Source organism: Heteronotia binoei, chromosome 16, assembly GCF_032191835.1.
Source record: "Heteronotia binoei isolate CCM8104 ecotype False Entrance Well chromosome 16, APGP_CSIRO_Hbin_v1, whole genome shotgun sequence".
NCBI lineage: Eukaryota > Metazoa > Chordata > Lepidosauria > Squamata > Gekkonidae > Heteronotia > Heteronotia binoei.
The window spans coordinates 48,822,110-48,849,287 of NC_083238.1; the positions used below are offsets into that span (position 1 = coordinate 48,822,110).

At 48.0% G+C, this 27,178-nt stretch overlaps 1 protein-coding gene across 1 annotated transcript in view; it reads left to right on the forward strand.

Moving 5' to 3' along the window:
• The window catches only part of TRAK2 (trafficking kinesin protein 2), a 58,188-nt gene that overhangs the window by 27,002 nt on the left and 4,008 nt on the right, over positions 1-27,178 (forward strand). The window contains exons 4-14 of the mRNA XM_060257112.1: positions 1,285-1,361; positions 2,554-2,670; positions 3,653-3,862; positions 7,679-7,757; positions 10,342-10,472; positions 10,875-10,949; positions 12,233-12,370; positions 15,975-16,051; positions 19,987-20,178; positions 21,933-22,231; positions 24,970-25,245. Coding sequence (XP_060113095.1) covers positions 1,285-1,361; positions 2,554-2,670; positions 3,653-3,862; positions 7,679-7,757; positions 10,342-10,472; positions 10,875-10,949; positions 12,233-12,370; positions 15,975-16,051; positions 19,987-20,178; positions 21,933-22,231; positions 24,970-25,245 — 1,671 coding nt within the window. The remainder of the gene's footprint in view (positions 1-1,284; positions 1,362-2,553; positions 2,671-3,652; positions 3,863-7,678; positions 7,758-10,341; positions 10,473-10,874; positions 10,950-12,232; positions 12,371-15,974; positions 16,052-19,986; positions 20,179-21,932; positions 22,232-24,969; positions 25,246-27,178) is intronic.

Sequence of the window (27,178 nt, forward strand, 5' to 3'; positions counted from 1 at the left end):
TATTGTGTGCCAGCTGCTGCAGGCAAAGATTTTTACAGTTCCTGAGAAGTATCTAGCACTGGTGGAGTTCACTGAAGAAACCATGTACTTGGCAGGCCCTGTTCGTCAAGGATGGGGGCATGTGGTGTTCTTCTGGAAACATAGGGGAATTCTGATTTTGTTCCTAAGCGCGAATTGTCCTTGGAGGAGCAGGGCAGTTGATAAAGGGAAACGGGAAGCTGTTGGATGTGCGAGGGCTTTATACATCAAGGGCACTTTGCTGATAGCAGAAGTTGTTTTGTCATCGCTGATGTTTTCTCCTTTCTCTTTTGCTTTTGCTCCTGCCCTCCTCTACTAGCGCTTCTTGAACTTCCTCCTTCTTCCTTGGCCGGATCTCACAAACACCCACCAGGTAACTCAAGTTTCATCCCTTCCATGACGAGAAACAGAGATGGCTTGTTTATCATCGCTGCTAGCTCCTTTCTCATCCTCTCACGAGACTCTTTCGTTTCATCCAGTTCGGCTAACATGCTCAAAACCAGCACCTACAGATCTTTGTCATTTCCACTGGGTATGAAGTGGGGAACGAGGAGGAAATAGGCAGACTTGCAAGCTCTTCTCCTCCACCACAAAGGTTGCCCTGAGACCTAGCGTGGGGAAAGAGAGCACAAGAGCCGAGGGAGCCACTGGAAGGAGGAACGGAATTAAAGAGGGCAATGCAGGGTTCCCCCTTAGTTTCATAGCTCTTGTAGGGGCTGTATTTACTAACCTTGGTGTCCAGGCAAAGAGAGATGCATAATGATGCAAACAGTGGTCAGTGATTTATATGGTACATGTGCATTTCCTTCTCCCTCTGGTGCCAAAAAATAATTCCCTGACCTTTTCCTATGATGGTCTTATGGGGACTGTTATTTCCAGCTTTTGTTTTTTAAAAAGTCTCCTTCTAGCATGGTCATGTTATAAAGTGCATCCATACATATCTATTTTATCTTCCTGTGCAAAGAAAGTATTGAGAGTTTTAATAAAGTGTGTGTAATATTTGATTGTGTCTTGCAGCTCTCAAACCTCTGATGTGGCTCTTAAGTTAAGCAAGTTTGGCCACCCCTGGTGTATATCATTCTTTCATGCTTCAGATTCCATATATACATTCAGACATATTGTTCCAGAAGCCAACTCTGTTTTTAATACGCTTTCCCACTAATCCTCACAAGTTTTCTGTGAAGTTCCCAAATGTGTCTCTCCCACGATTGCATGTGCATAAGTGTTCTGCGTAAACCACATTAAGGAAGCTCTTTTGGTTTTCAGTTCTTGGCACCGACAGCCGAGAGCAGGTGATGAAAAGCTGCAACGATGTGGAAGTGGTTACTCATCTGCTGGCAGAGGTATGATGGCTTGCTGTTCTTTAGCGATGTTCGTTTTTACAGCAGATTTATCCTTCGGTACCAGATCCCCTTAAACGTTTTTAGGGAACAGAAGTATTCTAAAAATGCAGAGAACAAGTTTGATGTAGTGGTTGTCCGGGAGAATGGGGTTTGATTCCCCACTCCTCCACTTGGAGCTGCTGGAATGGCCTTGGGTCAGCCATAGCTCTCGCAGAGCTGTCCTTGAAAGGGCAGTTGCTGTGAGAGCTCTCTCAGCCTCACCTACCTCACAGGGTATCTGTTGTGCGGGGGGGGGGGAGGTAAAGGAGATTATGACAGCTCTGAGACTCTGAGATTCAGGGTACAGGGCAGGATATAAATCCAATATCTTCTTCATCTTCTTCTTTGAGGCAGCTGAATTGCAGCAGGCTTGATCCTGAGCATATCTCACACGTTTATTTATCCCACCGCTCCATACGGCTATCAGTGAGGCAGCTAGCAATATTAAAAAAGGACAGGAAATGAATTAAAAATAAAATTACACACAGGCAACAGCCCCATAAGCTGTAAAGCTGACAAACTTCTTGCACTGTCGAGCGTTGCTGTTGTAGTTAACAGATGGCACTGGAGCGTCGGCAGGAGTAGAAGATAATGATGATATTGGATTTATATCCTGCCCTCCACTCCGAGTCTCAGAGCGGCTTACAATCTTCTATACCATCCTCCCCCACAACAAACACCCTGCAAGGTGTCAAGGACAACTCCAACAAGAGCTATGACTGACCCAAGGCCATTCCAGCAGCTGCAAGTGGAGGAGTGGGGAATCAAACCCGGTTCTCCCAGATAAGAGTCCGTGCACTTAACCACTACATCAGACTGGCTCTTAGACTTGCACCTGCCATTTCAAACATGACAATGATGTGCACTACACCTCTTCCAATTCTTTCACGTGTCTTTTTAGATACAGTTGGGTGGTTTATGGGACAGCACCTTAGTCACTTTTGATGGTCATCAAAAGAAATCCCGTATGTGCATAGTAAACAAAATGGACATGTTTTCTTCTTCAAGCAGAATTTGAATTCCTGACCCTCTCTTCCTATCACATGACTTTCTGTCACATTCTTGCTGCTCAGAGGGGCCTGGGTCTGGAAAGCCTGAAGGCCGCAGCCTTAGCAGAGAAAGAAATAAGCTCTGTGTTGGTGTTTCTGAGCAGAGAGATCGGGACCTGGAGTTGGCGGCTCGAATTGGACAAGCCCTCCTGAAGCGAAACCATATGCTGGCAGAGCAAAATGAAGCTCTGGAAGAGCAACTGGGCCAAGCGTTTGACAAGGTGAGTGGCAGAAGCCACAGCCAAATGTGGAAAAAATTGTAATGAAAGTGGCAATTTGGAGCTCAGTGTTTACAGTAAGGAAAACAGTGCCCCTATCTTCTTAGTGCTGTTCTGTGATAGGACAGAGTTGAGCAAAAGAGGGTGATTGCTCAGACGCAAGAGCTCTCTTGTGGTTGGGTGGCAGTTCAGGATGCTGAGATACAGAAGAGAAAGCAGGTGAAACGCAGCTGCAGTAATGTCAACATGTGTGTTGTGTACAGGAAAAAACTTTATTTATTTAGGATTTGGGTGTATTGGACGCAATAAATCAGTATTTCCTGATATTCTGAAATGCTAACACCAGTATGGTGGTGGTATTCGAGTAAATATTCGGGAAACTCATATATATTTGGCTCCATTATACTTTATGAGGACCCTGTGATTAAACAGTTTGCTTAATGGCACTTTGAGATCCATAAGAACATAAGAGAAGCCATGTTGGATCAGGCCAATGGCCCATCCATTCCAACACTGTGTCATACAGTGGCCCCCAAAAATTATTTATATATATATATATACACACACACACATATATATATACATATATATATATATATACACACACACATACATACACACACACACATATATATACACACTGTGGCCAATAGCCACTGATGGACCTCTGCTCCATATTTCTATCTAACCGCCTCTTGAAGCTGTCTATGCTTGTAGCCGCCACCACCTCCTGTGGCAGTGAATTCCACATGTTAATCACCCTTTAATCACATGTTAATCATCCATATTTGATGATGCCATAATTTCCAAAAATCCCTGCAATAATTGTGGACTAAACAAAGGGAAAATGGGGCATGAGTGAAAATGGGGAATGAGGGAGCAAGGAAGACAAGGATTTTGGGGGGTGGGGTCTTATTCCATGTCTCACTATAGGGGGCTGAGCAAAGTTTGCTGCGTTCACTAAACAAAAACTTTTCCAAATCAGGTTCACCAACTGCAACACGAGTTGACAAAGAAAGACGAGCTGCTTCGGGTTGTGTCCATTGCTTCCGAAGAAAGTGAGACCGACTCTAGCTGTTCCACACCCCTCCGCTTCAACGAATCTTTCCACTTGTCTCAGGGACTCTTGCAGTTGGACATGCTGCAGGACAAACTCAGGGAAATGGAGGAAGAGAACCTGGCTCTTCGAACAAAGGTAATTGACATCCATGCACTTACTGAACATCAGGGAAGCAGGAACACCAAAGGAAGGCTCTGAAGGTTTGTGTGATGGGCTCTGGTAGGGTGGGAGATTCTCTGTAAAGCACAGTGGATGTGATCCACCAGCAGCCCTACTGTTAAAGAGGGAACACATAGAAAAAGAACTGCATGCCCTGACCTGGATAGCCCAGGGAAGCCCAGTCTTGTAGGCTCTCAGAATCTAAGTGGGATTGACTTCGGCAAGTACTTGATGGGAGACCTCCTTGGAATACAAGAGACGGGGGGCAGGGGCAGGCTTTATTCAGCCACCTCTCTGAATATCCTCCAGGCCCCAAGGAGAGGTCAGTCAGCAGAGGGCGCCACGACTTCCGCGTGTACACACACTCACATGCATGCAGGGCCAGCCCTGCCACTAGGCAAACTAGGCAATTGCCTAGGGCGCCAGCCTTCTGGAGGTGCCAAATTGGGCTCCCCCCCATGTGACTTGGTGACATTATCAGAGCAGGGGGATGCCAGAAGTTAGCCTTGCCTAGGGGGGCAGACAGTCTAGGGCCGGCCCTGTATGTTTGCACACACACACGCACATAAAAATCCCAAATAAGAGGGAAAGAACTGCATTACCATCATTTGGACGGCTTACTTGCCACTGTTCAGTTGAGGAGGAGTGTACTGAGGATGATCCGTTTCTAAATCTCATCCGAGGCATGTGGCAGAGAAGCCCCACGGAACGTAATAAAGCTCCGATTGCCCATTGCAAGTGAACAAAGAGGATGGAGCTGCGTGTGGCACTTCCCATTAGCTTTAGGTGTGATCGACTACTTTTATCACGCAAGCATATTTTTAACAGATTCTTCATTCACTGCCCTTTCTTTCAGCTCTTTCTAAATATTCAGTGTAGTTTCAATCATGGTATATTGCTGGATTGCATGGCCGTCCTCCCCAACTGTGCATTTTCAAAATATGAGTGAGTTGAACATAAGAACATAAGAGAAGCCATGTTAGATCAGGCCAATGGCCCATCCAGTCCAACATTCTGTGTCACACAGCGGCCAAATATATATATATATATACACACACACACACTGTGGCTAATAGCCACTGATGGACCTCTGCTCCATATTTTTATCTAACCCCTTCTTGAAGGTGGCTATGCTTGTGGACGCCACCACCTCCTGTGGCAGTGAATTCCACATGTTGATCACCCTTTGGGTGAAGAAGTACTTCCTTTTACCTGACTGCTCAGCAATTTCATCGAATGCCCACGAGTTCTTGTATTGTGAGAAAGGGAGAAAAGTACTTCTTTCTCTACTTTCTCCATCCCATGCATTATCTTGTAAACTTCTATCATGTCACCCCTCAGTCGACGTTTCTCCAAGCTAAAGAGCCCCAAGCATTTCAACCTTTCTTCATAGGGAAGGTGTTCCAGCCCTTTAATCATTTTAGTTGCCCTTTTCTGAACTTTCTCCAATGCTATAATATCCTTTTTGAGGTGCATATCCTTTTATGAAGATCTGGGTTGGCTCCCACAACTGAACGTACATATACATGAACACAGGAAGGTGGCTTATACTGAATGAGACCACGGGTCCATCAGTACTGTCTACTTAGACTGGCAGCAGCTCTCCAGAGTCTTCAGTAAAAGCTCTTTCACATCAGCTTTGAACTTATCTTATTTTAACTGGACATGCTGGGGACTGAACCCGGGACCTCCTCCAGGCAAAACAGATATTCTACCACTGAGCCATAGCTGTTCTCCTAGCATGTCTGTGTGTAATGTCTTAAAAATATACGTAGTTCCTTTCTATCATTGTAAAGTCCAATTGTAGCTATGGCTTAAATCAGGGGTGTCGAACTCATTTGTTATGAAGGCTGGATGTGACATCAATGAGGCCTTGCCGGGCTATGTCGGGCTGGGCCATGTGTGTACCTATTTAAGATTAGGTAGCAAAGATAAACTTTTAAAGGACACAGACAAACACAAGTAACTTTTTAAAAAAAATTAAAACATTCTTAAAACATTAGCCCTTGTTGGTCTTAAAGGTGCTTTCTTTGTATTTCTCCCATGGGATCTAGAGAACTGGGCAAAGGAAGCTCTGGCTGTTTCCTTCCTTCCCCAGGGACTGGGTTGTGGGGGGGAGAAGCCTCAATCAATAGAAGGAAGAGAGGCTTGGCTCGGTATCTCTGCTGTGCGATCGAGAGAGCCTGGCAAAGCAAGCTGTGAGGCAGAAGGAAGCAAGAGAGAGGGAGAAGGAAGCAGATAAGAGCCAGTTGCTCAGGGGCCTAATAAGAGCCCTTTGGCGGCCTGATTCAGTCCCCGGGCTGCATAGTCCCAGTTTTGATGGTGCTATCATAGTGAGAACTCTGTTTATGGTTTTAGTGCATTCTGTTATAGAATATTAAACTTTAACCACATGTTTGATTTTTGCACATTAATCTTTACACACTCGAAGGCATGCCAAGATGAATTACAGCACTTGTTTACATGGTATGCAATTACCTCTGCATTTAACCTTGCTTTGAAAACTGAACTTTATATGTTCATTGGCAATAATATTGCACACAGTTCAAAATAAGACTTGATGTCATTATGATCATCCTGCAGTCCCACATAGGTACTGCACTTGTCACCAAACAAACATTTCATTTTTTCCCTTTTTTCTTTTTTTTTTCTTTTTGTGTTATTGAGTACTCCGTTGTGATATAAAATACTGTCTACAGTTGCTTGTGGAGTTTGCAGTCCAGTCCACATTTATAAGTCAACCAAAGAACAGGCAGTCTAAGTCCCTGCCGTATCATCCCCTCACACGGATACTGTTCTTGTGCAGAAGTTTCCTACTGCAGGCCTTCCCACTCCAATCAGCAACCATCTTGCATGCAGAAAGCCACACGTGCAGGGCGGCGGGATATACCTTGTGGGGTTGTCTTTATTGGTATAGTCGAATGCCTGTGTTTCCAGTCTAATATGAGGTGGCCAGACTTGCTTAATGTAAGAGCCACGTAGGATAAATATCAGGTGTTTGAGAGCGGCAAGACATGAACAGCGGATGCTTGAGAGCTGGAAGGAAGAAGACTGCAGATTTATACCCCACCATTCTGTATGAATCAGAGACTCAGAGTGGCTTACAATCTCCCATATCTTCTCCCCCCACAACAGACACCCTCCGAGGTGGGTGAGGCTGAGAGGGCTCTCACAGCAGCTGCCTTTTCAAGGACAACCTCTGTGAGAGCTATGGCTGACCCAAGACCATTCCAGCAGGTGCAAGTGGAGGAGTGGGGAGTCAAACCCTGTTCTCCCAGATAAGACTCCGCACTTAACCACTACACCAAACAGGAAGGAAGGAACGAGGGTAGATGGATGGATGGATGGGTGGGGAAGAGGGATGGAGAGTAGAAAGGAAGCAACTTTAACTTTAAATGCATATTCCAAACTGCCAGCCAACAGGATTGTGGAAGCTTCTCTACAGTGACTGACAGGATGGTGGGAGCTTCAAGAGCCACACAGTATGTGTGAAAGGAGCCGCATGTGACTCACCAGCCGCAGTTTGGGCCACCCTTGGTCTGGGAGATTCCCCTGTCATGACATAAGCTGTCTATTCCAGAGTATGGATGGCTGATCTTCGTAATCTTGCATGTGTAAGTCGGTAGAAGGTGGAAGCAGCGGAGCGTGGCTTCACTCAAAACATTGCAGTACTGTTTTATTTCGTAAGCACGGTTGTGTTCAGCTTCTGATCTGGAGGCGGGAGAAGACAGAACATGTCCAGATGTAGGACCAGCCTGAAATTAATCTGAGATCTTTTAAATGTCCTCAAAGGCCTGCCATTTGAAGACCGAAACCATAAGCTACGAGGAGAAGGAACAGCAGCTGGTCAGCGACTGTGTCAAAGAGATCCGTAAGTATCCAGATAAAAACAGGAGAAGTATGTTTTTTGTCTTTGAATACAAACTTATCAGCCATCCTCTCATGACGTCCGTATCAGTACAACCAGTTAGCCGTGCTAGTATTGGACTAGTTTGAAGACTTTCAAGTTTCTACTATCGGCAGGGCTATTTTTTGAGCAGGGACGCAGTTGGCGGCTGGCTTGGCATCAGGGGGGGTGGCCTAATATGCAAATGAGTTCCTGCTGGGCCTTTTCTACAAATAAAGCCCTGGCTATCATTAATCACTTGAAGCATGAACCTCTTCTGTCTGATAAAAATCATTAATACAGAACAATTTATATATTTTCCTACTTTAGATTTATAAAAGTATGCGCATGCACACACACACACAGCAAATGATCTATTTTTCTAGTTTAAATTTGTGAAAATATACATAGACACAGCAAAAAGAGAAAAGATTGTATTTCCAACACACTCCATTACGAAGCAGTTTCTCACTGGGACGGGCAGTGTTACAATTTTGTTGAGATGGTCCTTCTTATCTTTTCCATGTTTCCCTCCCCAGTCATGCTTTCTTACCTGGGAGCAGTTGATTGCTGTGCTCACAAAACCCATGTGGTCTAACAGAATAGCCGCAGGGGCTGGGGGAGAGAGATTGCCAGGGCTTTTTTGTAGCAGGAGCTCCTTTGCATATTAGGCCACACCCCCTTGATGTAACCAATCCTCCTGGAGCTTACAGAACTCTTAGTACAGGGCCTACTGTAAGCTCCAGGAGGATTGGCTACATCAGGGGTGTGTGGCCCAGGCCTCAGATTCAGCTGGAGCTCACAGTACCGCAGCTCCTGAACCTTTCTGATGCCCCCCTCCTCCCCACCTACCTACCTTGTCCATTGACTAGTAGGTGCAGCTGCATAACAATTCCTGGATTAGGGGAGCGGGCAGCCAGCCAGCCCCCAGGGGCTCTGCCACACCCCAGCAGCCCTCATTAACCCCTGGAGAAGCCCACACCATCCTTTCTCCACTTCTTTTGTGATTTTGGGTGGCAGGTGGTTTGCTGGCCTTTAGACTGGGGGGTGGGGCAGGAGAGCCCCAGGTGAGCGAGGCCTGCTTGGACTGGCCGGATCACTAGCCATCCCAAGCAGGCCTCGCTTGCCCAGGGCTCTCTATTCTTGCGTCAGGTTGCTTTTGGCTGGTGGCGGGGGAGGTAGAAGCTAATGAGTTACACTGATGAGCTCCACCATCTATTTTGCTACAAAATGACCGCTAGTGTGGCCTAATATGCAAAGGAGTTCCTGCTATAAAAAAGCCCTGGGGATTGCCCTCACCTCTTCAATTTGCAGAGCGATGCTTATGGAGGATGGAGCAGGGGGCAATTTCCCCCCCTCTTCAGTGCAATCCCATCCACCCACCCACAATGGGTGGTCTGGACAAGGGAGCAAAGAAAGGGTTGTTAACATAGGTCTGGCAATCCAAGGGTGCCGTATCTTATTTATCAATGATATTTATAGTCCATCTTTATTACTGAGACTATCTGCAAATTACACAGTATAAGGTAATATGATCGGCAGGGTGGGGCATTAGATAAACAGTGCAGACTTGGATGGCAGAAGTTTGAAAACAAGCAGAAATCTGGTGCAGAGCTGAAACGAAGCAGAAACATTTCAACATGTTAAAACAATGTGGGAATTGCATAGAGAAAAAGAGAAGAGATTGGGATTTATACCCTACCCTTCACCCAGAGTCTCAGAGCAGTTTACAATCTTCTTTCCCTTCCTCTCCCTGCAACAGATGCCCTGTGAGGTAGGTGGAGCTGAGAGAGCTCTGAGAGAACTGCTCTTGAGAAAACAGCTCTGAGAGAGCTGTGGCTGACCCAGGGTCACTCAGCAGGTGCATGTGGAGGAATGGGGAATCAAACCCAGTTCTCTGAGATTAAGAGTCTGTGCTCCTAACCACTACACCAAACTGGCTCTCAGTAGGAGCATACTTAACAACAGTAGAGGCAATACATTGTAGTATAGTTTTGAGCCACTGCAGCTCTAGAATACTGCAAAATAGAAGAAGAGTGCAGATTTATACCCCACCTTTCTCTCTGAATCAGATACTCAGAGCAGCTTACAATCTCCTATATCTTCTCCCCCCACAACAGACACCCTGTGAGGTGAATGGGGCTGAGAGAGCTCTTGCAGAAGCTGCCCTTTCAAGGACAACCTCTGCCAGAGCTATGGCTCACCCAAGGCCATTGCAGCAGCTGCTAGTGGAGGAGTGGGGAATTAAACCCGGTTCTCCCAGATAAGAGTCTGCACACTTAACCACTACACCAAACTGGCTCTCCGATAGCTAGTAGAATTAAGAAAAATAAAACTTAAAGACAGTTTTGCAAAAATACAGAAGCTTTTTGGGAAAGTCCTCTATAGTTTTGAGTTTTATCCGTGGCAGGCAACTGATTTTTTAAAAAAATTATTGTCCTCATGACAGTGTCTGGCTTTTGCTCTTGGCCAATTAGGATTTTCTTTTTATTCTGTGAAAGCTGAGAGGTGGCTTTTTGGTACGGATTCCAGACCGCCGAATCGAATGCACCCTGCTTGTATATTTCAGGGGAAACGAATGCTCAGATTGTCCGGATGAGCGAGGAGTTGGCCGCGAAGAACGAAGAGCTACTCCATTATCAGGAAGAGATCTCCTCCCTCTTGGCCCAGATTGTGGATCTTCAGCATAAGATCAAAGAGGTTGGTGTCCTTTGAGCCCTGGGGAAGGAGGAGGGACTGAGTGCCAGGGAGTCTGTGGCAAGAAGGGAGCGGTTGGTGCTTCACAGCAGGGGTGACCAAACTTGCTTAATGTAAGAGCCACATAAAATAAATATCAGAGGGAAGGAAGGAAGGAGATGGGAGGTGGAAAAAAAGCAACTTTAACTTAAAATGCATTCTCCAAGCCACCAGCTGGCTTGGCTTAGAGGAGGGGTTTAAATGCCTTCTCTTAAGGTGGCTGATGGGACAGCGGGGGCTTTGAGAAGCCACACAATATGTGTGAAAGAGCTGTACGTGGCTCCCGAGCCACAGTTTGGCCACCCCTGCTTCAGAGCATGTTTGGAAAGGGAAAGGGTATGATGATAACTCTCTTTGTCCCCCCAGCATGTCATTGAAAAGGAAGAGCTGAAACTTCACCTGCAGGCTTCCAAAGATGCACAGAGGCAGCTGACAGCAGAGGTATTGGGGTTTTTTTTAAAAAAAACTTAACCTGTTTGAAATGTGAGGCCAAGTTGGCAGAAGAAGGAAAAACAGGAACGTAGGTTTTTCTCTTAAATATATGGAAGGAAGCATAATCAAATATCTCTTTCCTTACAACTTGGGCACAAGTGGCTGAGGAGGGAAGTAGGCAAATTCTTGAAAACAACATGCTGAAACGTTGGATTCTTAGCTAGAAGGGGTTTTTGCCAGTTTTATTGAGCTTAAGAAGAGGAGAATTAGAAAAATACAAGTGGGAGACCTCAAGGACTGGGGAGGGGGTTGGTTGTCTCTTTCCCCCCCGTAGTTTCCTCCCCCACTATTTCTTCTTTCCCTTCCCTGGCAGCCCCTCTAACTTCTCCCCTTTTCCTGCTTCCTTTTGTCTTTTGCACCCACCAGCTCAACTACCTTTATCTGCCCCTCCCCACCCACATATCCAGCTTTTCCTCCTTCCCTCCCCCAGCAGCCTCTCCCTAAGAAAAGTTGGACCCAATTACATGATAACTGCCAGTGCCAGACCCAGTTGTGCAGGTAGTGAGGCTTCCCTCCCTCAAGGGACATGACAGGACCCCTTCCAGTGATGTTTTGGCCTCCAGGTCTGCCCCTGCTCCCCCCAGCTTTGCTTTAGCGAAACCAAGGCTTTGAAGGTTCAGTAATATCGTTAAGGTTGCTTAGCAACCTCCAAAATATACCCTGAGAGCTCAGTGGGCATTCCTTTATTAAAGATACAGATTTTGCACTAGGGCTTGTTCCGGGTGGAGAGCCCTTCTGCCACTGGCAGTTCTCTCAGTTTTTGCACAAGCTGCCCTGGAGCTGTGAGCTGGCCCGCTGCTTTTCCACGGCAAGCAGAAACCACTTTTAAGAGGATCTTGCTTGCTGCGGAAAAGTGGCGCGCCAACCCGCAGCTCCAGGGCAGCTTATGCGAAAACCAAGAGAAGCGGAACAAGTCTTGTGCGAAATCGGTCACTGTTTCTATTATATTGGGGGAATTTTAATCCTCCGCTTTATATTTCTTTAAGATTTCAGATTCTTCCACAAACCTGAGATTTCCTTCAGGTGTGTAAAACAAAATCCCCCCCTGTCGCTAACTCCATTTGCATTGATCATATCCTTTGTGACGTAGTCCAGAATTAGATTTAAGGTACACATACTTGAACAAAGCAGGAGAGCATAAAGCAGGGGCAGAGGAACCTCCAGGTATGCTTCCTCAGCTGATCTTTTCAATCCTCGGCTGAATAATTTATTGATTGTCTGTATTTTTACAGCTGCACGACTTACAAGAGCGGAACGCGGAATGCCTGGGGATGTTCCACGAATCGCAGGAAGAATTGAAAGCGCTGCGCAGCAAAGCCGGCCCTGCCGCTCTTCTCTGCCACCCACAGTCATGCGGAGCATTTCCTGGGGTGAGACAACCGGGGCTTTCCGGGCACATAGCAAATCCCGCTCAGTGTGTGGAATCTTTGATGCCGCCAACTGGTTTCAGTAACGTGACACCCCAAGGTCAGTCAGAGGTGGCTGCCCTTGTCTCTCAGGTCTCCAAAGACAGCCGAGCTGGCGACAGGGTGCAATAATCGCCTCTGCCTTAAATTTAGCCTTCGGTTTGTCTCCCACTCTCATCGGTATTTATCACCACCGAGGGAGGGTGACCTCAGGGTCGTTTTTCACCATGCCTTTGGAAGTGCTTTTAGCAGGAGAGTGAAGTGCCAAGACAGCTCCGGGAGAGCCCCTGACACCTCACTTTGCCATTCAGTTTCTTTGCTGTAATTTTATTCCAGCGGGCCCCTCTGCAGTCCTCTGCCTGTTTGATAGATCCAGATGTGTTGGTCTGAAGCAGTAGTCAAGGAGCACCCTTAAGACCAACAAAGCTTTATTCGGAATGTAAGCTTTCGTGTGCTTGAAGCACACTTCCTCAGACAGCAGTAAGGAATGGCCAGCAGTCCTAAATATAGAGAAAGTGGGCTGTGGGTTAGTGTGCAGCAGACTCATGGAAATGGGTTTTTCAGCAGATTAAAAGAATCACGAGTTGGGGTCTGGTGTTCGTTAGTTAGTGTTAACTGGGCTGAAGCAACAGCGGAAGGTGATATAAAGCCAACTGATGTCCATCTGCTAAAAAACATTTCCATGACTCTGCACACTAACCCACAGCCCGCTTTCTCCATATTTAGGACTGCTGGCCATTCCATCCTATTGTCTGATGAAGTGTGCTTGGAGCACACGAAAGCTTACATTCTGAATAAACCTTCATTGGTCTTAAAGGTGTTACTTGATTCCTGATTTGTTCCTCTGGCTGTTAGGAGAGGGACCCCACTGCCCACCTCCTCCTCCTCCTCCCTCTGCACCAGTGTTCTAGCAGCAGTGGGAAAGGCAGGAACAGATACCTCTGACAGATCTTTAGTCATCTGTTCACCCAGACAGTCTGTAGAAAAAGCAGCTGCCTCATTTTCCCCCCTTCATTTATTTTGGTGCAGGGACGGGAAGACAACACAGTGTTTAGTCACTGGAGGCTGTGCGAGGAGTTCTACAAAAACTGGGAGCACACTGCACAGCACTGAAACCACAAACGATGTGCAAAAGTAGTCATACAACCATTGTTCCCTCTAGGCTGGGTTAGCGTGAGCTAGCTCACAGATTTTCACCCTCCAGCTCACACATTTTTGTCTTAGCTGAGGAAGGATGGCCCTAGAGCACACTCATTGATGCAGGAGCTCTCAACTTGAATGCTTATAGCTCACAAAGTAGAATTTCTGCTCACAAGACTCTGCAGCTTAGAGGGAACATTGCATACAACAATAAACATTTACAATAGACAACAAGGCATTTATACAAATTCAGAAAATTACAAAGTGATACACCTGTTGAACATCCACCTGCAAGTATACAAAAGTTTCAAACAAAGTCCACTGAGAATCTTCAAAGTATATCAGTTTATATATCTTGCCGTCCTGGACTGATATACAAATCAGTGAAGTGGGTACCTTGTCTCCATCAGGACACAGTGCATAGGTCCATAAAATGATTTCTTACTATTTGGTGCATTAAACCAGTAGAGAATTTAAATCGAAGTTAAATTGATTAATCGAAGTTGAATCGAAGATAGAGAGCTCTATCTTTTGCTGTGCATGAGTGGTGTCTGATTCATTCATTCCAAACCACCTTCTTCTTCCTCATGATTGATATTCGGCAGTTTCCTGATTTGAGAAGTATCCATTCTGCTCAAACTACCCACTTTAGCATCCAGTGTTCTACAAAATTCAGTAGCAATACTATTCTTACCAGTTTTTGATATACCGTGTTGTTTTGCGTTAGTGAATTCATTGTTATGATGAATGTTGATTCTTTAGCACTAGTGAAGCGGGACCTGTTGCTTTCCTGGTGCTAGTGTCAACTTCAGATTGTTTCACAATTATTATTCTGAAGCCAGCTGTATTGTTACTTCTCCAGTGATGTAGTCGTAGTAGTTGCTGAAGGAACTTTTGAGGTAATGGAGACCTTCATCTTCTGATTTGGATGACAAAGCTAACAACATTTTTCCCGATCAGGGAATATGCTTTTCTAGAATGAATTCTGTCAGTGCATGAGACAGAATTGTGTTTGTACCTTTCTAAGCTGCTGATCAGGAATATTTCTTACATTTATACTGAAAGAATCTAAGCCAGATTGTAAAAAGGAGCATTAAAAATGTCGGTGAAGTATCCAGGGAGGGGGGGTCATGGAATTGCAATGAATGAAGATCAAGACACCAAAGATGCCATTTAATTTGGAGAAAGCACAGCATGAGCAGAAGTATTGTCTGCGAAGAGCACTTTGAGTTTCAGGGAAGGAAAGGTCCCCTGTGCAAGCACCAGTAGTTTTCGACTCTGAGGTGACGTTGCTTTCACAACGTTTTCACAGCAGACTTTTTACGGGGTGGTTTGCCATCGCCTTCCCCAGTCATCTACACTTTTCCCCAGCAAGCTGGGTACTCATTTTACCGACCTCGGAAGGATGGAAGGCTGAGTCAACCTCGAGCCGGCTACCTGAACCAGCTTCCGCTGGGATCAAACTCTAGATTTCTTAGTGTGAGCGAAAATAATAATAATAATAATAATAATAATAATAATAATAATAATTTTTTATTTCTATCCCGCCCTCCCCGCCGAAGCAGGCTCAGGGCGGCTCACAACATAAAATACACATTACATCCATTATACTTATAAGAACATAGTTAAAACAGTTATAAATTATTAAAATTAACATGACAATATGGCGTTATAAACATTAGATTTTTAGTAAAATTCAGAACATAAGAGCATTTCCAGCAGCATACCTAGCTTTATCACTAGTTTTATCACTAGTCGAAGGCCATCTTGAAAAGGTGGGTCTTACAGGCCCTACGAAATCGATCTAAACACCTTAGGGCCCTCACCTCCTCAGGGAGTTGATTCCACAGTAGTGGAGCGGTGGCAGAGAAGGCCCGACCCCGAGTGGCCTTCAGTCTGGCCTCCCTTGGCCCAGGGACATTCAACTGGTTTTTCCCAGATGACCTCAGTGCCCTCTGGGGCTCATATGGGGAGAGACGGTCCCTCAGGTAGGTAGGTCCTCAGCCATATAGGGCTTTAAAGGTGATAACCAGCACTTTGTAGCGAACTCGGTATGCCACTGGCAGCCAGTGCAGCCCACGCAGCCCCGGCCGTATGTGCTCCCACCTTGGGAGCCCCAACAACAGCCTAGCCGCCGCATTCTGCACCAGCTGCAGCCGCCGAGTTCGGCACAAGGGCAGCCCCATGTAGAGGGCGTTGCAGTAGTCCAGTCTCGAGGTGACCGTAGCATGGATCACCATTGCTAGGTCATGGCGCTCCAGGAAGGGGCCAACTGCTTCGCCCGTCGAAGATGAAAGAACGCGGACTTAGCAGCGGCCGCTATCTGTGCCTCCATTGATAATGATAATGAATATGCATGTTACCGAGTTTATCTTGGGTGTGTTTTAAGGAACACGTTGAATCTTATTCTGCTCTCCTCCTCTTTAAGGAATCTTTGGCAGTAGAGATCAGGGGCACAATGCAGAAAGAGCTCAGTTTGGATGAGGAATCCATCTCGAAACAAAAGTAAGCTCTGCTCGTGTTGACGTTTGACCATTCACCTATGTTCACATCCCCCCCCCTCTCCCCAACAGGGTTCGGGATAGCTGTCTTATCTCAGTGACCGCAGACAGCTCATCCGTTTTGCTGTTTTAACGGTTTGGCCTTTTTGTTTGAGCTGCGTTGAGCAGGTCTCCAGAGAGGCAGAATATCAGTTCCCTAAATAATTCTTTAATACGTTTCCTCAAAAGCATATGGTGAAGCTGACGCCTTTTGAAGCGAGTCAGCCATGCCGAGTGGCCCACACTTAACCACTACACCGAGAGCCAGTTTGGTGTAGTGGTTAAGTGTGTGGACTCTTATCTGGGAGAACCGGGTTTGATTCCCCACTCCTCCACTTGCACCTGCTGGAATGGCCTTGGGTCAGCCATAGCTCTTGCAGAGTTGTCCTTGAAAGAGCAGCTGCTGTAAGAGTTCTCAGCCCCACCCACCTCACAGGGTGTGGGGGAGGAAGCTATAGAAGATTGCAAGCCTCTCTGAGTCTCTGATTTAGAGAGAAGGGCGGAGTATAAATCTGCAATTCTTCTTCATCTGCGTCTTGTGACTGTCTCAGTGTATGACAGGCTTGCCCAGTCTCCTGCTGCCACGGAGAGATCCTCGGGCACTTCCGCCAGCCCACCTCTGGCAGGGAGGGGTGGAAATGAGGGGTGGCAGCTGATGGCCTGACTTCCAGCACAAACTGGAAGTGATGTCATAACACTGGGGCTCTCTGTGATTCACCCACAGTTAGAAAGTTTGAGGCGAATTCTATAGCATCGCTCCATAGTGCGATGATGTCACTTCTGAAGCGACATCACACACGAGCGCAGTGCTAGCGTGCCTGACCCTGTCCTGCCCAGTTGCGCTTGTGGACTTTATCGTCTATGGCAGGCAACCATAATGTGGCCCTTTCTTACACACCCAGGGAAATGCTGTTTGCCACTTTGGGGCCAGGCGGCAGTTTTTTCTCTGGCTAGTTTTGCCAGGGATCCTGGAGGGGTTTTTTTGTTTTGTTTTTGCCATCTGCAGGGCATGAAGCAGGTGTCACTGGGGCATGGCGTGGGGAGTTATTTGTGACTTGCCTGCATTTACTGGGGGTTGGACTAGATGACCCTGGAGGTCTTTCCAACTCTGTGATTCTATGAATTACTGGGGGTGAGTGAAAGACCGGAGAGCTGTCACTGCCAATGTTCCCTCTAAGCTGCAGAGTCTTGTGAGCAAAAATTCTACTTCGTGAGCTCCTGGCATGAAAGTTCTGAGCTTCTGCATAAATTAGTTTGCTCTGAGCTAAGACAAAAATGTGTGAGCTGGGGGCTAAAAAACTGTGAGCTAGCTCACACCAACTCAGCTTAGAGGGAACACCGGTCACTGCCAGCAGTGTTCCCTCTGAGCTCTGCACATAACCAGCCACTCATTAACAGAGAAGCCCTATTCAGCAGCAGTCTGCCCGTTGTAAGATTACAATAGTTATATTTTACTCAGGATGTGAACTGCTCCGCCCAGTAGGGAAAACAGATTAGGGGGAACTTTGGCTGCCCGATCTAGTGAGAAGACAGGAGGAGCTGCCGTTAGATTCAGCAACAGAGGAAGGGAATCAGAAACAGAATAAGAACAAAGACAGGCGGAAGAAAAAGAACCTGAGAAGTACATGTGCAGAAAGATAGATTAGAAAAAGAGAAGGGATAATGGGTTATAAAATGGGGCCAGCTATATGGCAGAAAACAGAATTGGGTAATAGCAGATGCAGATAGCTCTTTAATTGGGCCGGGGGGGTGGAATGTTGTATATTGAACTCTGTCTTGCCAGAGCTTGAGTCTTCATTTAGGCTCCTACTTGCCTGGACCCTTTTTAGTTGGAGATGCCAGGGATTGAACCTGGGACCTTCTGCTTACCAAGCAGATGCTCTACCACTGAACCACTGCCCCTCCCCTAAAGCTTCCGTGGCAGAGTGGGACTCAAACCAGCCTCTCTGTCTCCCACTTTGTGGTTGGACACTGAGCCCTGCACTGCACTAGTTGGCTGGGCTCTGTCTTCTCTTTCAGTGTGAATGGCACTCTTCTTGCTTCCAACTGGATCGGGGCGACTGTAGGGTCGAGGTCGAATGAGACTGGTGGCCCTGTATAGCAACCCAGGGTTCTGTCGAAAACTGCTTTGAATTCTTTGCAGAATTGGACGTTGTATGCCAAGAATTCCCAGCTGTTTTCGACGGAACCTTGGGCCAGAACTTGAGTCTTCAGCTAGGCTCCTAAGAACTCTAAGCTCCGGCAAGGCAGAGTTCAATATACAACAACAAGGAAATAGTCAGGGCTTTTTTTTGTAGCAGGAATGCTTTTGCATATTAGGCCACACCCCTCTTACGTAGCCAATCCTCCAAGAGCTTACAGGGCCTACTGTAAGCTCCAGGAAGATTGGCTACAACAGAGTGTGTGGCCTAATATATATATTTTTTATTTAATAGGCTTACGGTATATTCCGCCTTTTCCCGTAAACGGGCTCAAGGCGGATCACAAGATATAAAATAGCAATAAAAACCTACATGTCAAAGTTAAAACACCAATTTAAAATTAACAGTAAAAACAATAAATAAAATGCACCACTGGTGGACAGGCACAGCATATCAATAACCAGTTGCACTGTAGTAAGCATGATGTCACCACAAGGGAGGCCAAATGATGGAATAATAGGACGCCCGTTGCCTTAGCCATAGGCCCGGCGGAACAGCTCTGTCTTGCAAGGCCTACGAAATGGCAGTAATTCAGGTAGGGCCCGGATATCCACAGGGAGCTGATTCCACCAGGCAGGGGCCAGGGCTGAAAAGGCCCTGGCCCTGGTTGAGGCAAATTGGACATCCTTAGGGCCAGGGGTGGTCAGGAGGTATTGCGTAGCCAATAGCAACGACCTCTGGGATGTATATGGGGAAAGGCGGTCCCTATGGTATGTTGGTCCCAGACCGCCTAAGGCTTTAAATGTCAGTACCAAAACCTTGAAGCGGATCCGGTACTCAATAGGTAGCCAGTGCAGTTGGTGCAGCACTGGCTGAATGCTTGCCCGTAAAGACAATGCAGTTAGCAGCCATGCTGCCACATTCTGCACTAGCTGGAGTTTCCAGATCAGCCACAAGGGTAAGCCTGTGTAGAGCGAGTTATAGTAATCCAGCCTGGAAGTGATTGTTGCATGGATCACAGCAGCTAAATCCTGGGGGGATAGGTAGGGTGCCAGCCGCCTGGCCTACCGAAGGTGGTGAAAGGCAGATGGAGCAACTGCTGTGACCTGGGCCTCCATGGTCAGTGAGGCATCCAGTATCACTCCCAGACTCCTCACCTTCTGAACTGGCGCAAGAGATGCACCGTCCAGGGTTGGGAGTTGGAGGCCCAACTCTAGTCCCCCACGGTTCAGGTACAGGACCTCCGTCTTAGTTGGATTGAGTTTCAGCCGGCTTTGTCGCAACCATCCAGACACGGCTTCCAAGGCCCCAGTCAAATGCTTCAGAGTGGTGTCTGAATGGCCGTCCATCAACAGATAGAGCTGTAATAGGCAAAGGAGTTCTCACTACAAAAAAAGCCCTGGAAATAGTGGAAGCCTGGAAGTGCAGAGGCCTGCAGTGATTGGAGAGGAGAGATGATAACACAACGGGGAACAGAGAGAACAGCAAAGGTGACTGGGAAAAGGGGCTGTGGAAACCTGTGTCTGGGGTAAAAGGGGCGGGCCGGGTGGCTGCAGTGTAAGAATGCTGACCTGTGATGGGATAGAGACAGTGTGGAGAGACGGTGCTATGAGGCATGGGCACGGAGTGGTTCAGGGGCTGAGGTTCTGGAAGTGACTGCAAGAGCCACAATTTCAATACTGAACTTGCACGTTTCTTCCCAGAGCATCCTTGCGTGTCTTTTTTTTTTTTTAATATCCATTTTTCGTTTCTTCTTCAGGATCCAACAGAAGCGCGTATTCGACACGGTCAGAGCCGCCAACGACACCCGCGGCCGTCCTGCCCCACTGCCCATCCCGGGGTCGAACCGTTCCAGTGTCGTCATGACATCAAAGCCCTTTCGCTCTGGCTTGCCGCTGGCCGAAGGAGAGGCGTGTCCCGCTCAGAGGAGGAGCCCGGAGAGCGTTACCAGGTAGGACATGAATCTTGAGTCGGTATATTATCATTCCAGACTTTGCCCCAAGGAGCTCCCCGTGTTAGACCTGTGCGTGGATGGGTGGGGGTAGAGGAGTTCCTGATGCTCCCATTGACACTCAAACGGGCAGAGCTTTACCATTGTTTTCCCTTTAGCATATTGGTTGTTGGGGGAAACAGTGTCTTTATCTCCTTTTATTTTATAGTTTGTCAAGAAGAAGTGGGCAGTGGCTCACAAAAGCTCCTACCCAACCACAAATTTTTGTTTGTCTTTAAGGCAGGGGTGTCAAACATGCGGCCTGGGGGCCGAATCAGTCCCCCAGAGGCTCCTATCAGGCCCCTGAGCAACTGGTTGTCTCCCTCTCTCTTGCTTCCTTCTGCATCACAGCTTGCTTTGCAAGGCTTGCTCAACTGCACAGGAGCTACAGGGCAAAGTCTCTGTTTTCTCAATTGGTTGAAGCTCCTCCCTTGGGGAGGAAGGGGGGGGGAAGGCAGAGCTTGTTTTTCCATGCTCTCTTAATTGCACAGCAGAGCTACTGAGCCAAGTCTGTCTTCCTTCTATTGGCTGAGGCTCCTCCCCCTTCTGGTCCCCTGGGGAAGGAAGGAAAGCCAGAGTTTCCTTTGCCCAGTTCCCCTGATCCCATGGGAGAGGTACAAAGAAAGCACCTTTAAGAACAATGAATGCTAATATTTAAGCATGTTTTAAGTTTAAAAAAACCCAAGAACTTTAATTGTGCTTGTCTGTGTCCTTTATGAATTTATATCTCTGCTACCTAATCTTAAACACATGGCCCAGCCCGACAAGGTCTCATTCATATCAGAAACGGCCCTCATAACAAACGGGTTTGACACCCCTGCTTTAAGGTGCTCCTGGACTCTTCCATTAAAACAAACCACAGTTTGGCAGCTTGGCTTTAAAACCAGGGAAGGAGTTTGAATATGAGCAGGAGTGAGCGTGAGAACTGTGAAGTCAGGAAATTGCCTTATCCTGATTAGCTACAGAAGTTAGCCTGGTAAACCGTGCATTGCCCAGTGTACTGTTTGGGAAGGATTTTTTTTTTAAATGGAGAAGTACTTAAATTAGTAGCAGGCATATGGAATGGTGTGGTATAGTCTGTTCTCATCAGATCTTAGAAACTAAGCAGAGTCAGTACTTCCAAGGGAGACCACCAAGGAAGGCTCTGCAGAGGAAGGCAATGGCCAGCCACCTCTGCTTCTCACTTGTCTTGAAAGCCCCTTGCTAGGGTCCCCTTAATCTTGGAAGGTAGACCACCATGGAAGACTCTGCAGAGGAAGGCAATGGCCAGCCACCTCTGCTTCTCACTTGTCTTGAAAGCCCCTTGCTAGGGTCCCCTTAATCTTGGAAGGTAGACCACCATGGAAGACTCTGCAGAGGAAGGCAATGGCCAGCCACCTCTGCTTCTCACTTGTCTTGAAAGCCCCTTGCTAGGGTCCCCTTAATCTTGGAAGGTAGACCACCATGGAAGACTCTGCAGAGGAAGGCAATGGCCAGCCACCTCTGCTTCTCACTTGTCTTGAAAGCCCCTTGCTAGGGTCCCCTTAATCTTGGAAGGTAGACCACCAAGGAAGACTCTGCAGAGGAAGGCAATGGCCAGCCACCTCTGCTTCTGACTTGCCTTGAAAGCCCCTTGCTGGGGCCACCGTAAACCAGCCGCAAGATGACAACACTCTACACACTCCCAAGGTAGCACTGTTGCGTACCGATATAATTCTGTATTGTATTTCCAATAGGGAGGATCCCAAGGCAGGCCAGCCTGTCGTCCCTGGAGAAGATGACGTAGCCACCGCCCTACACAGGCTTAACCTCCGTCGGCAGAACTACTTGAGCGAAAAGCAGTTCTTCGAAGAGGAATGGGAGCGAAGGATGCATCTGCTGGCCGATCAGAAGGAAGCGCTCGCCTGCTGCAGCACGCTGGCCGAGAGCTGCGTTTCATTGGGGAGCGGTTTGGAATTCACCGACTCCTCCGCCAGCTCCAGCAGCATCCGCAGCCTCCTTCCCGAAAAACTGCAGATCGTCAAACCGCTCGAAGGTATCAGGCCGGGGCAGTCTGTTCTCATTTTCTCCAATGTGAGGTGACCGCTAAGAATCATAAGAAGAAGATATTGGATTTATATCCCGCCCTCCACTCCGAAGAGTCTCAGAGCGGCTCACAATCTCCTTTACCTTCCTCCCCCACAACAGACACCCTGTGAGGTGGGTGGGGCTGGAGAGGGCTCTCACAGCAGCTGCCCTTTCAAGGACAACCTCTGCCAGAGCTATGGCTGACCCAAGGCCATGCTAGCAGGTGCAAGTGGAGGAGTGGGGAATCAAACCCGGTTCTCCCAGATAAGAGTCCGCACACTTAACCACTACACCAAACTGGCTCTCCAGTTTGGTGTAGTGATTAAGTGTGCGGTTGAAAGGGACCTCCAGGCAGGCCCGGCCCTGCCACTAGGCAAACTAGGCAATGGCCTAGGGTGCTGGCCCTCAGGGGGGGTGCCAAATTGTTTGCCCCCCCCCCCCATGTGACTTGGTGATGTTATCAATGCGGGGCGGGGGGACTCCAGAAGGTAGCCTTGCCTAGGGCGCAAGATAGTCTAGGGCTGGCCCTGCCTCCAGGGTCATCTAGTCCAACCCCCCCCCCCCCCCCCGCACAGTGCAGGAAATTCACAAATACCTTCCCCCTCCCCGCCACATACACACAGTGACCCACACTCCGTGGCCAGAAGATGGCAAAAACCTCCAGGATCCCTGGCCAAACCGGCCTGGAGAAAAATTGCTGCCCGACACCAGTTTATTCTAAGACGGAGCGGAGCCTGGATTGAAATCTCAGATCCAGCCTTCTGTCATAGAATAGCTCAGCAAACAAAACACAACCTCAGGGTTATGAGGACAAAATTACTAATATTTGCAACAATATTACAATACATAAGAAGAAGAAGATATTGGATTTATATCCCGCCCTCCACTCCGAAGAGTTTCAGAGCGGCTCACAATCTCCTTTACCTTCCTCCCCCACAACAGACACCCTGTGAGGTGGGTGGGGCTGAGAGGGCTCTCACAGCAGCTGCCCTTTCATGGACAACCTCTGCCAGAGCTATGGCTGCCCCAAGGCCATTCCAGCAGGTGCAAGTGGAGGAGTGGGGAATCAAACCCGGTTCTCCCAGATAAGAGAACCACTTAACCACTACACCAAACTGGCTCTCCGATTTATACTCTGCCTTTCCCTCTGAATCAGAGTGGCTTGCAATCTCCTTTCCCTCTGAATCAGAGTGGCTTGCAATCTCCTTTGTCTTCTTCTCCCACAACAGACACCCTGTGAGGTAGGTGGGGCTGAGAGAGCTCTCACAGAAGTTGTCCTTTCAAGGACAGCTCTGTGAGAGCTGTGGTTTACCCAAGGCCATTCCAGCAGCTGTAAGTGGAGGAGTGGGGAATCAAACCCGGTTCTCCCAGATAAGAGTCTGCACACTTAACCACTACACCAAACTGGCTCTCCTAAAGAGAACAAGTCCCTTGATGACAGGATCCTGAAGTATCAATATCTTAAATCCAAACAGCCTTGATGGCAGTTCCAGAAGATGCAAAGGCATTCAGTTCTCACATATAGTTGAAGTTGGAATTCCCCAGAACGGGTCATCAACTTCTGCCACGCCTGATATCCCACAATGCTTCTAAAATAAGAGCATGCCAACTCATCAAGCCATGAGACATTATAGCATTGAAGTCAAAAAACCGTGGTGCTCTATATGCCTAACATACAAAGTACACTTTGCAAAATTCAGACGTTATATGCAGGAACCAAGCAGTCTCTCTGGCTGCTTCCAGATAGATGGCTTTTTGCTTTCCAGCCAGCTTGAGCTTGAAAACCCTCAAGCCTTGGTTAATCACAGGCATAAAACCTAGTTAATGAGTAGCACTCATGTGCTCCTTCCTTCTCCCCCTTCTTGGGAACAGAGCATGGTTGAAGACACTTGCTTATCTGGGAAGTCTTTGACCCAGCCCCCAATCTTTTTTTTGTCTCTGTGGTGACTAATGCAGGCGCCTGGAGAAACTGCAGCCTGTTTCTTTCCCGCAAACAGGAATTCCAAACCCCAGTAAAGCCACCCTTGGGCATCCTAATTTGTGGGGAAGAAACAAACTCAGGCGCTCCTGTTTGGACCAGGAAGTCTCCCGTCGCTCTCTTGAATTTGGAGAGGAGGGAGTGCCACCATTGCCACATTTGAACCCGCTGCAAACAAAGGATTAGTCTTCAAGGTCTGAATAACTCCAGTGGCTGTGCCCAGCGTCAAACCGGAGGCAGACTGCAATCGGGTGTTGTTTGGGACCTCTCGGTCCATGGTCTGCCTGCAGGTCTTGTTACGTTCTCTTGAGCAATGAGTAAAATTAAACATCAGGAACAAGTTCCTTTTGTGCATCTTTTTCTTGCTCCGACTGGCTGCCTAAAGACCAGGGGTGGCCAAACTTGGTTAACACGAGAGCCATATAGAATAAACATCAGGTGTTTGAGAGTCGCAAGACATGAAGGACAGATGTTTGAGAGAAGGAAGGAAGCTAGATGAGGGGGAGGGAGGGGAGGTGGAAAGAAAGCAATTTTAACTTTAAATGCATTCACCAAGCCACTGCCTGGCTTGGCTTGGAGTAGTGATTTAAAAAGACAAATGCCTTCTTCGAGGTGGTGGGGGCTTGGAGAGCCACACAATATGTGCAAAAGAGCCACAGTTTGGCCTCCCCTGCAAAAGACAAAGGACCGCTGTGCATTTGAGATATTTGTGCTTCCCTCCCCCGCAGGCTCTCAGACTCTCTTCCACTGGCAGCAGCTAGCCCAGCCCAACCTGGGCACAATCCTGGACCCTCGGCCCGGCGTGGTCACCAAAGGCTTCACACCGTTGTCTCAGGACGATGTCTATCACCTGTCTGACCTGGAGGAAGACGAGGAAGAAAAAGATGAAGGCATAACCTTCCGAGTGCAGCTGTCTCCTTCGGAGGAGAGGCAACCCACAGAGCCTACGTCAGTGGCAGGGATCTTCCTGCCCCCAATTAAATTAGCAACAGCACCCCCGTCAGGTAAGGAATGCACTTACCCTGCAGGTAAGGAACGAAGTGTTGAGTGATACAGCCCTTCCCAGTCCCTGAAAGTCTCCTCTGTGACAGAGGACTTCTCTGCTAGCAGCTCTTCTGAGTTGCTGTCTTCAAGAATTGTTGGGAGACGTCCTGCTGCTCGGGCAGGGCTGAAGAACTGGCGATCTCTGGGAGCAGCCCCTCCCCTCCAGGAATCACAAAGAGGGCAGTAGCTGACTAAAGATGTGTTATGCTGCCTGCAGAGAAGAGGAGCTAGACTCCCTGGTGCTCAAGGCAGACCCCCGTGCTGCGACCCCTCCCACCACAAGCTCTCTTTGGGGAAATCCTGGTGCGTGGCACGATGACGTCACTGAAAGCGACGTCATCGCACAGGGTGGGAGGAGGGAGCGATGGGCTGTGCACTTTCCCCGCAGTATGCTCTTCAGAGGCTTCCTTGGCAGCCTCCAGAGAGCATAGTGCGCTGTGTAGCACCACTCCTCCTTGAAGGCAGGCGGAGGAGTGCTCCTCAGGGGCAACGGGAGGGGTGGCGCTCTAGGCAGCCGTCTACCTCGCCTACTCCCACGCGCCGACCCTGACCCCACCTCAGGACCACTGGAGAAATTTCTCTAAGTACGTTTATGGGAAATGGAGTTTAACTTGCCCTGGTCTATGGGAATGGGGGCAGGTAATGAAGCTATACTGCCTCTTCCTTTCCCTTCCCCTAAACAAAGAAGATATTGGATTTATATCCCGCCCTCCACTCCCAAGAGTCTCAGAGCGGCTCACAATCTCCTTCACCTTCCTCCCCCACAACAGACACCCTGTGAGGTGGGTGGGGCTGGAGAGGGCTCTCACAGCAGCTGCCCTTTCAAGGACAACCTCTGCCAGAGCTATGGCTGACCCAAGGCCATTCCAGCAGGTGCAAGTGGAGGAGTGGGGAATCAAACCCGGTTCTCCCAGATAAGAGTCCGCACACTTAACCACTACACCAAACTGGCTCAAAGTGGCTCAAACTGGCTTCAAAGTTTGAAGCTCCTTTAAAAACGCTGGTTCAGAAACCATGCTTGAGATGGCGTGTGTGTGTGTGTTATGCATCATCGAGTCATATCTGATTTACAGTGGCCCTGTGAATTAATGGCCTCCAAAACATGCTATCATTGACAGCCTTGTTCAGGTCTTGCAAACCGAGGGCCCTCGTGGCTTCCTTGACGGAGTCCATCCATCTCATGTTGGGTCTTCCTCTCTTCCTGCTGCCTTCAGCTTTTCCTAGCACTGTTGGTCTTTCCCAGGGACTCTGGCCTTCTCAAGGTGTGACCAAATGTGGTACCAACATAAACATAACCATGGTTGATGTGTCAACAGACGAGCTCTTTAGTTGCCACGGCAAGGGTCTGAGTATTCCTGCAGCCTGCTCCCAATCTTTTAACTATGGCAGAAGGGGCCAGGAGAACAGCAACTCCACCTTCCTTGGTTATGGGCATTCAACACAGTTCAATCTAGAGCTGCAAATATCAGTGTTCAGGTGGCACAATCTGTTTTACCTAGGTAAGCAGACCTTTTTAAGAACATAAGGGGAGCCATGTTGAATCTGGCCAGTGGCCCATCCATTCCATTCCAGTGGCCAGTTGCCCATCCATTCCAACACTCTATGTCACACAGTGGCCAACCCCAGGTGCCATCAGGAGGACCACTAGTGGAGCCAGGACACCAGAAGCCCTCCCACTGCTGCTCCCCAAAGCACCAAGAATACAGAGCATCACTTTCCCCAGACAGAGAGTTCCATCTATACCCTGTGGCTAATAGCCACTGATGGACCTCTGCTCCAGATGTTTATCCAGTCCCCTCTTGAAGCTGCCTATACTAGTAAGCTGTCTATGCTTTCTGTGCTAATGACTCAAAAATAATATCTTGCATACAGTAGAACATATTTTGCCTTGGA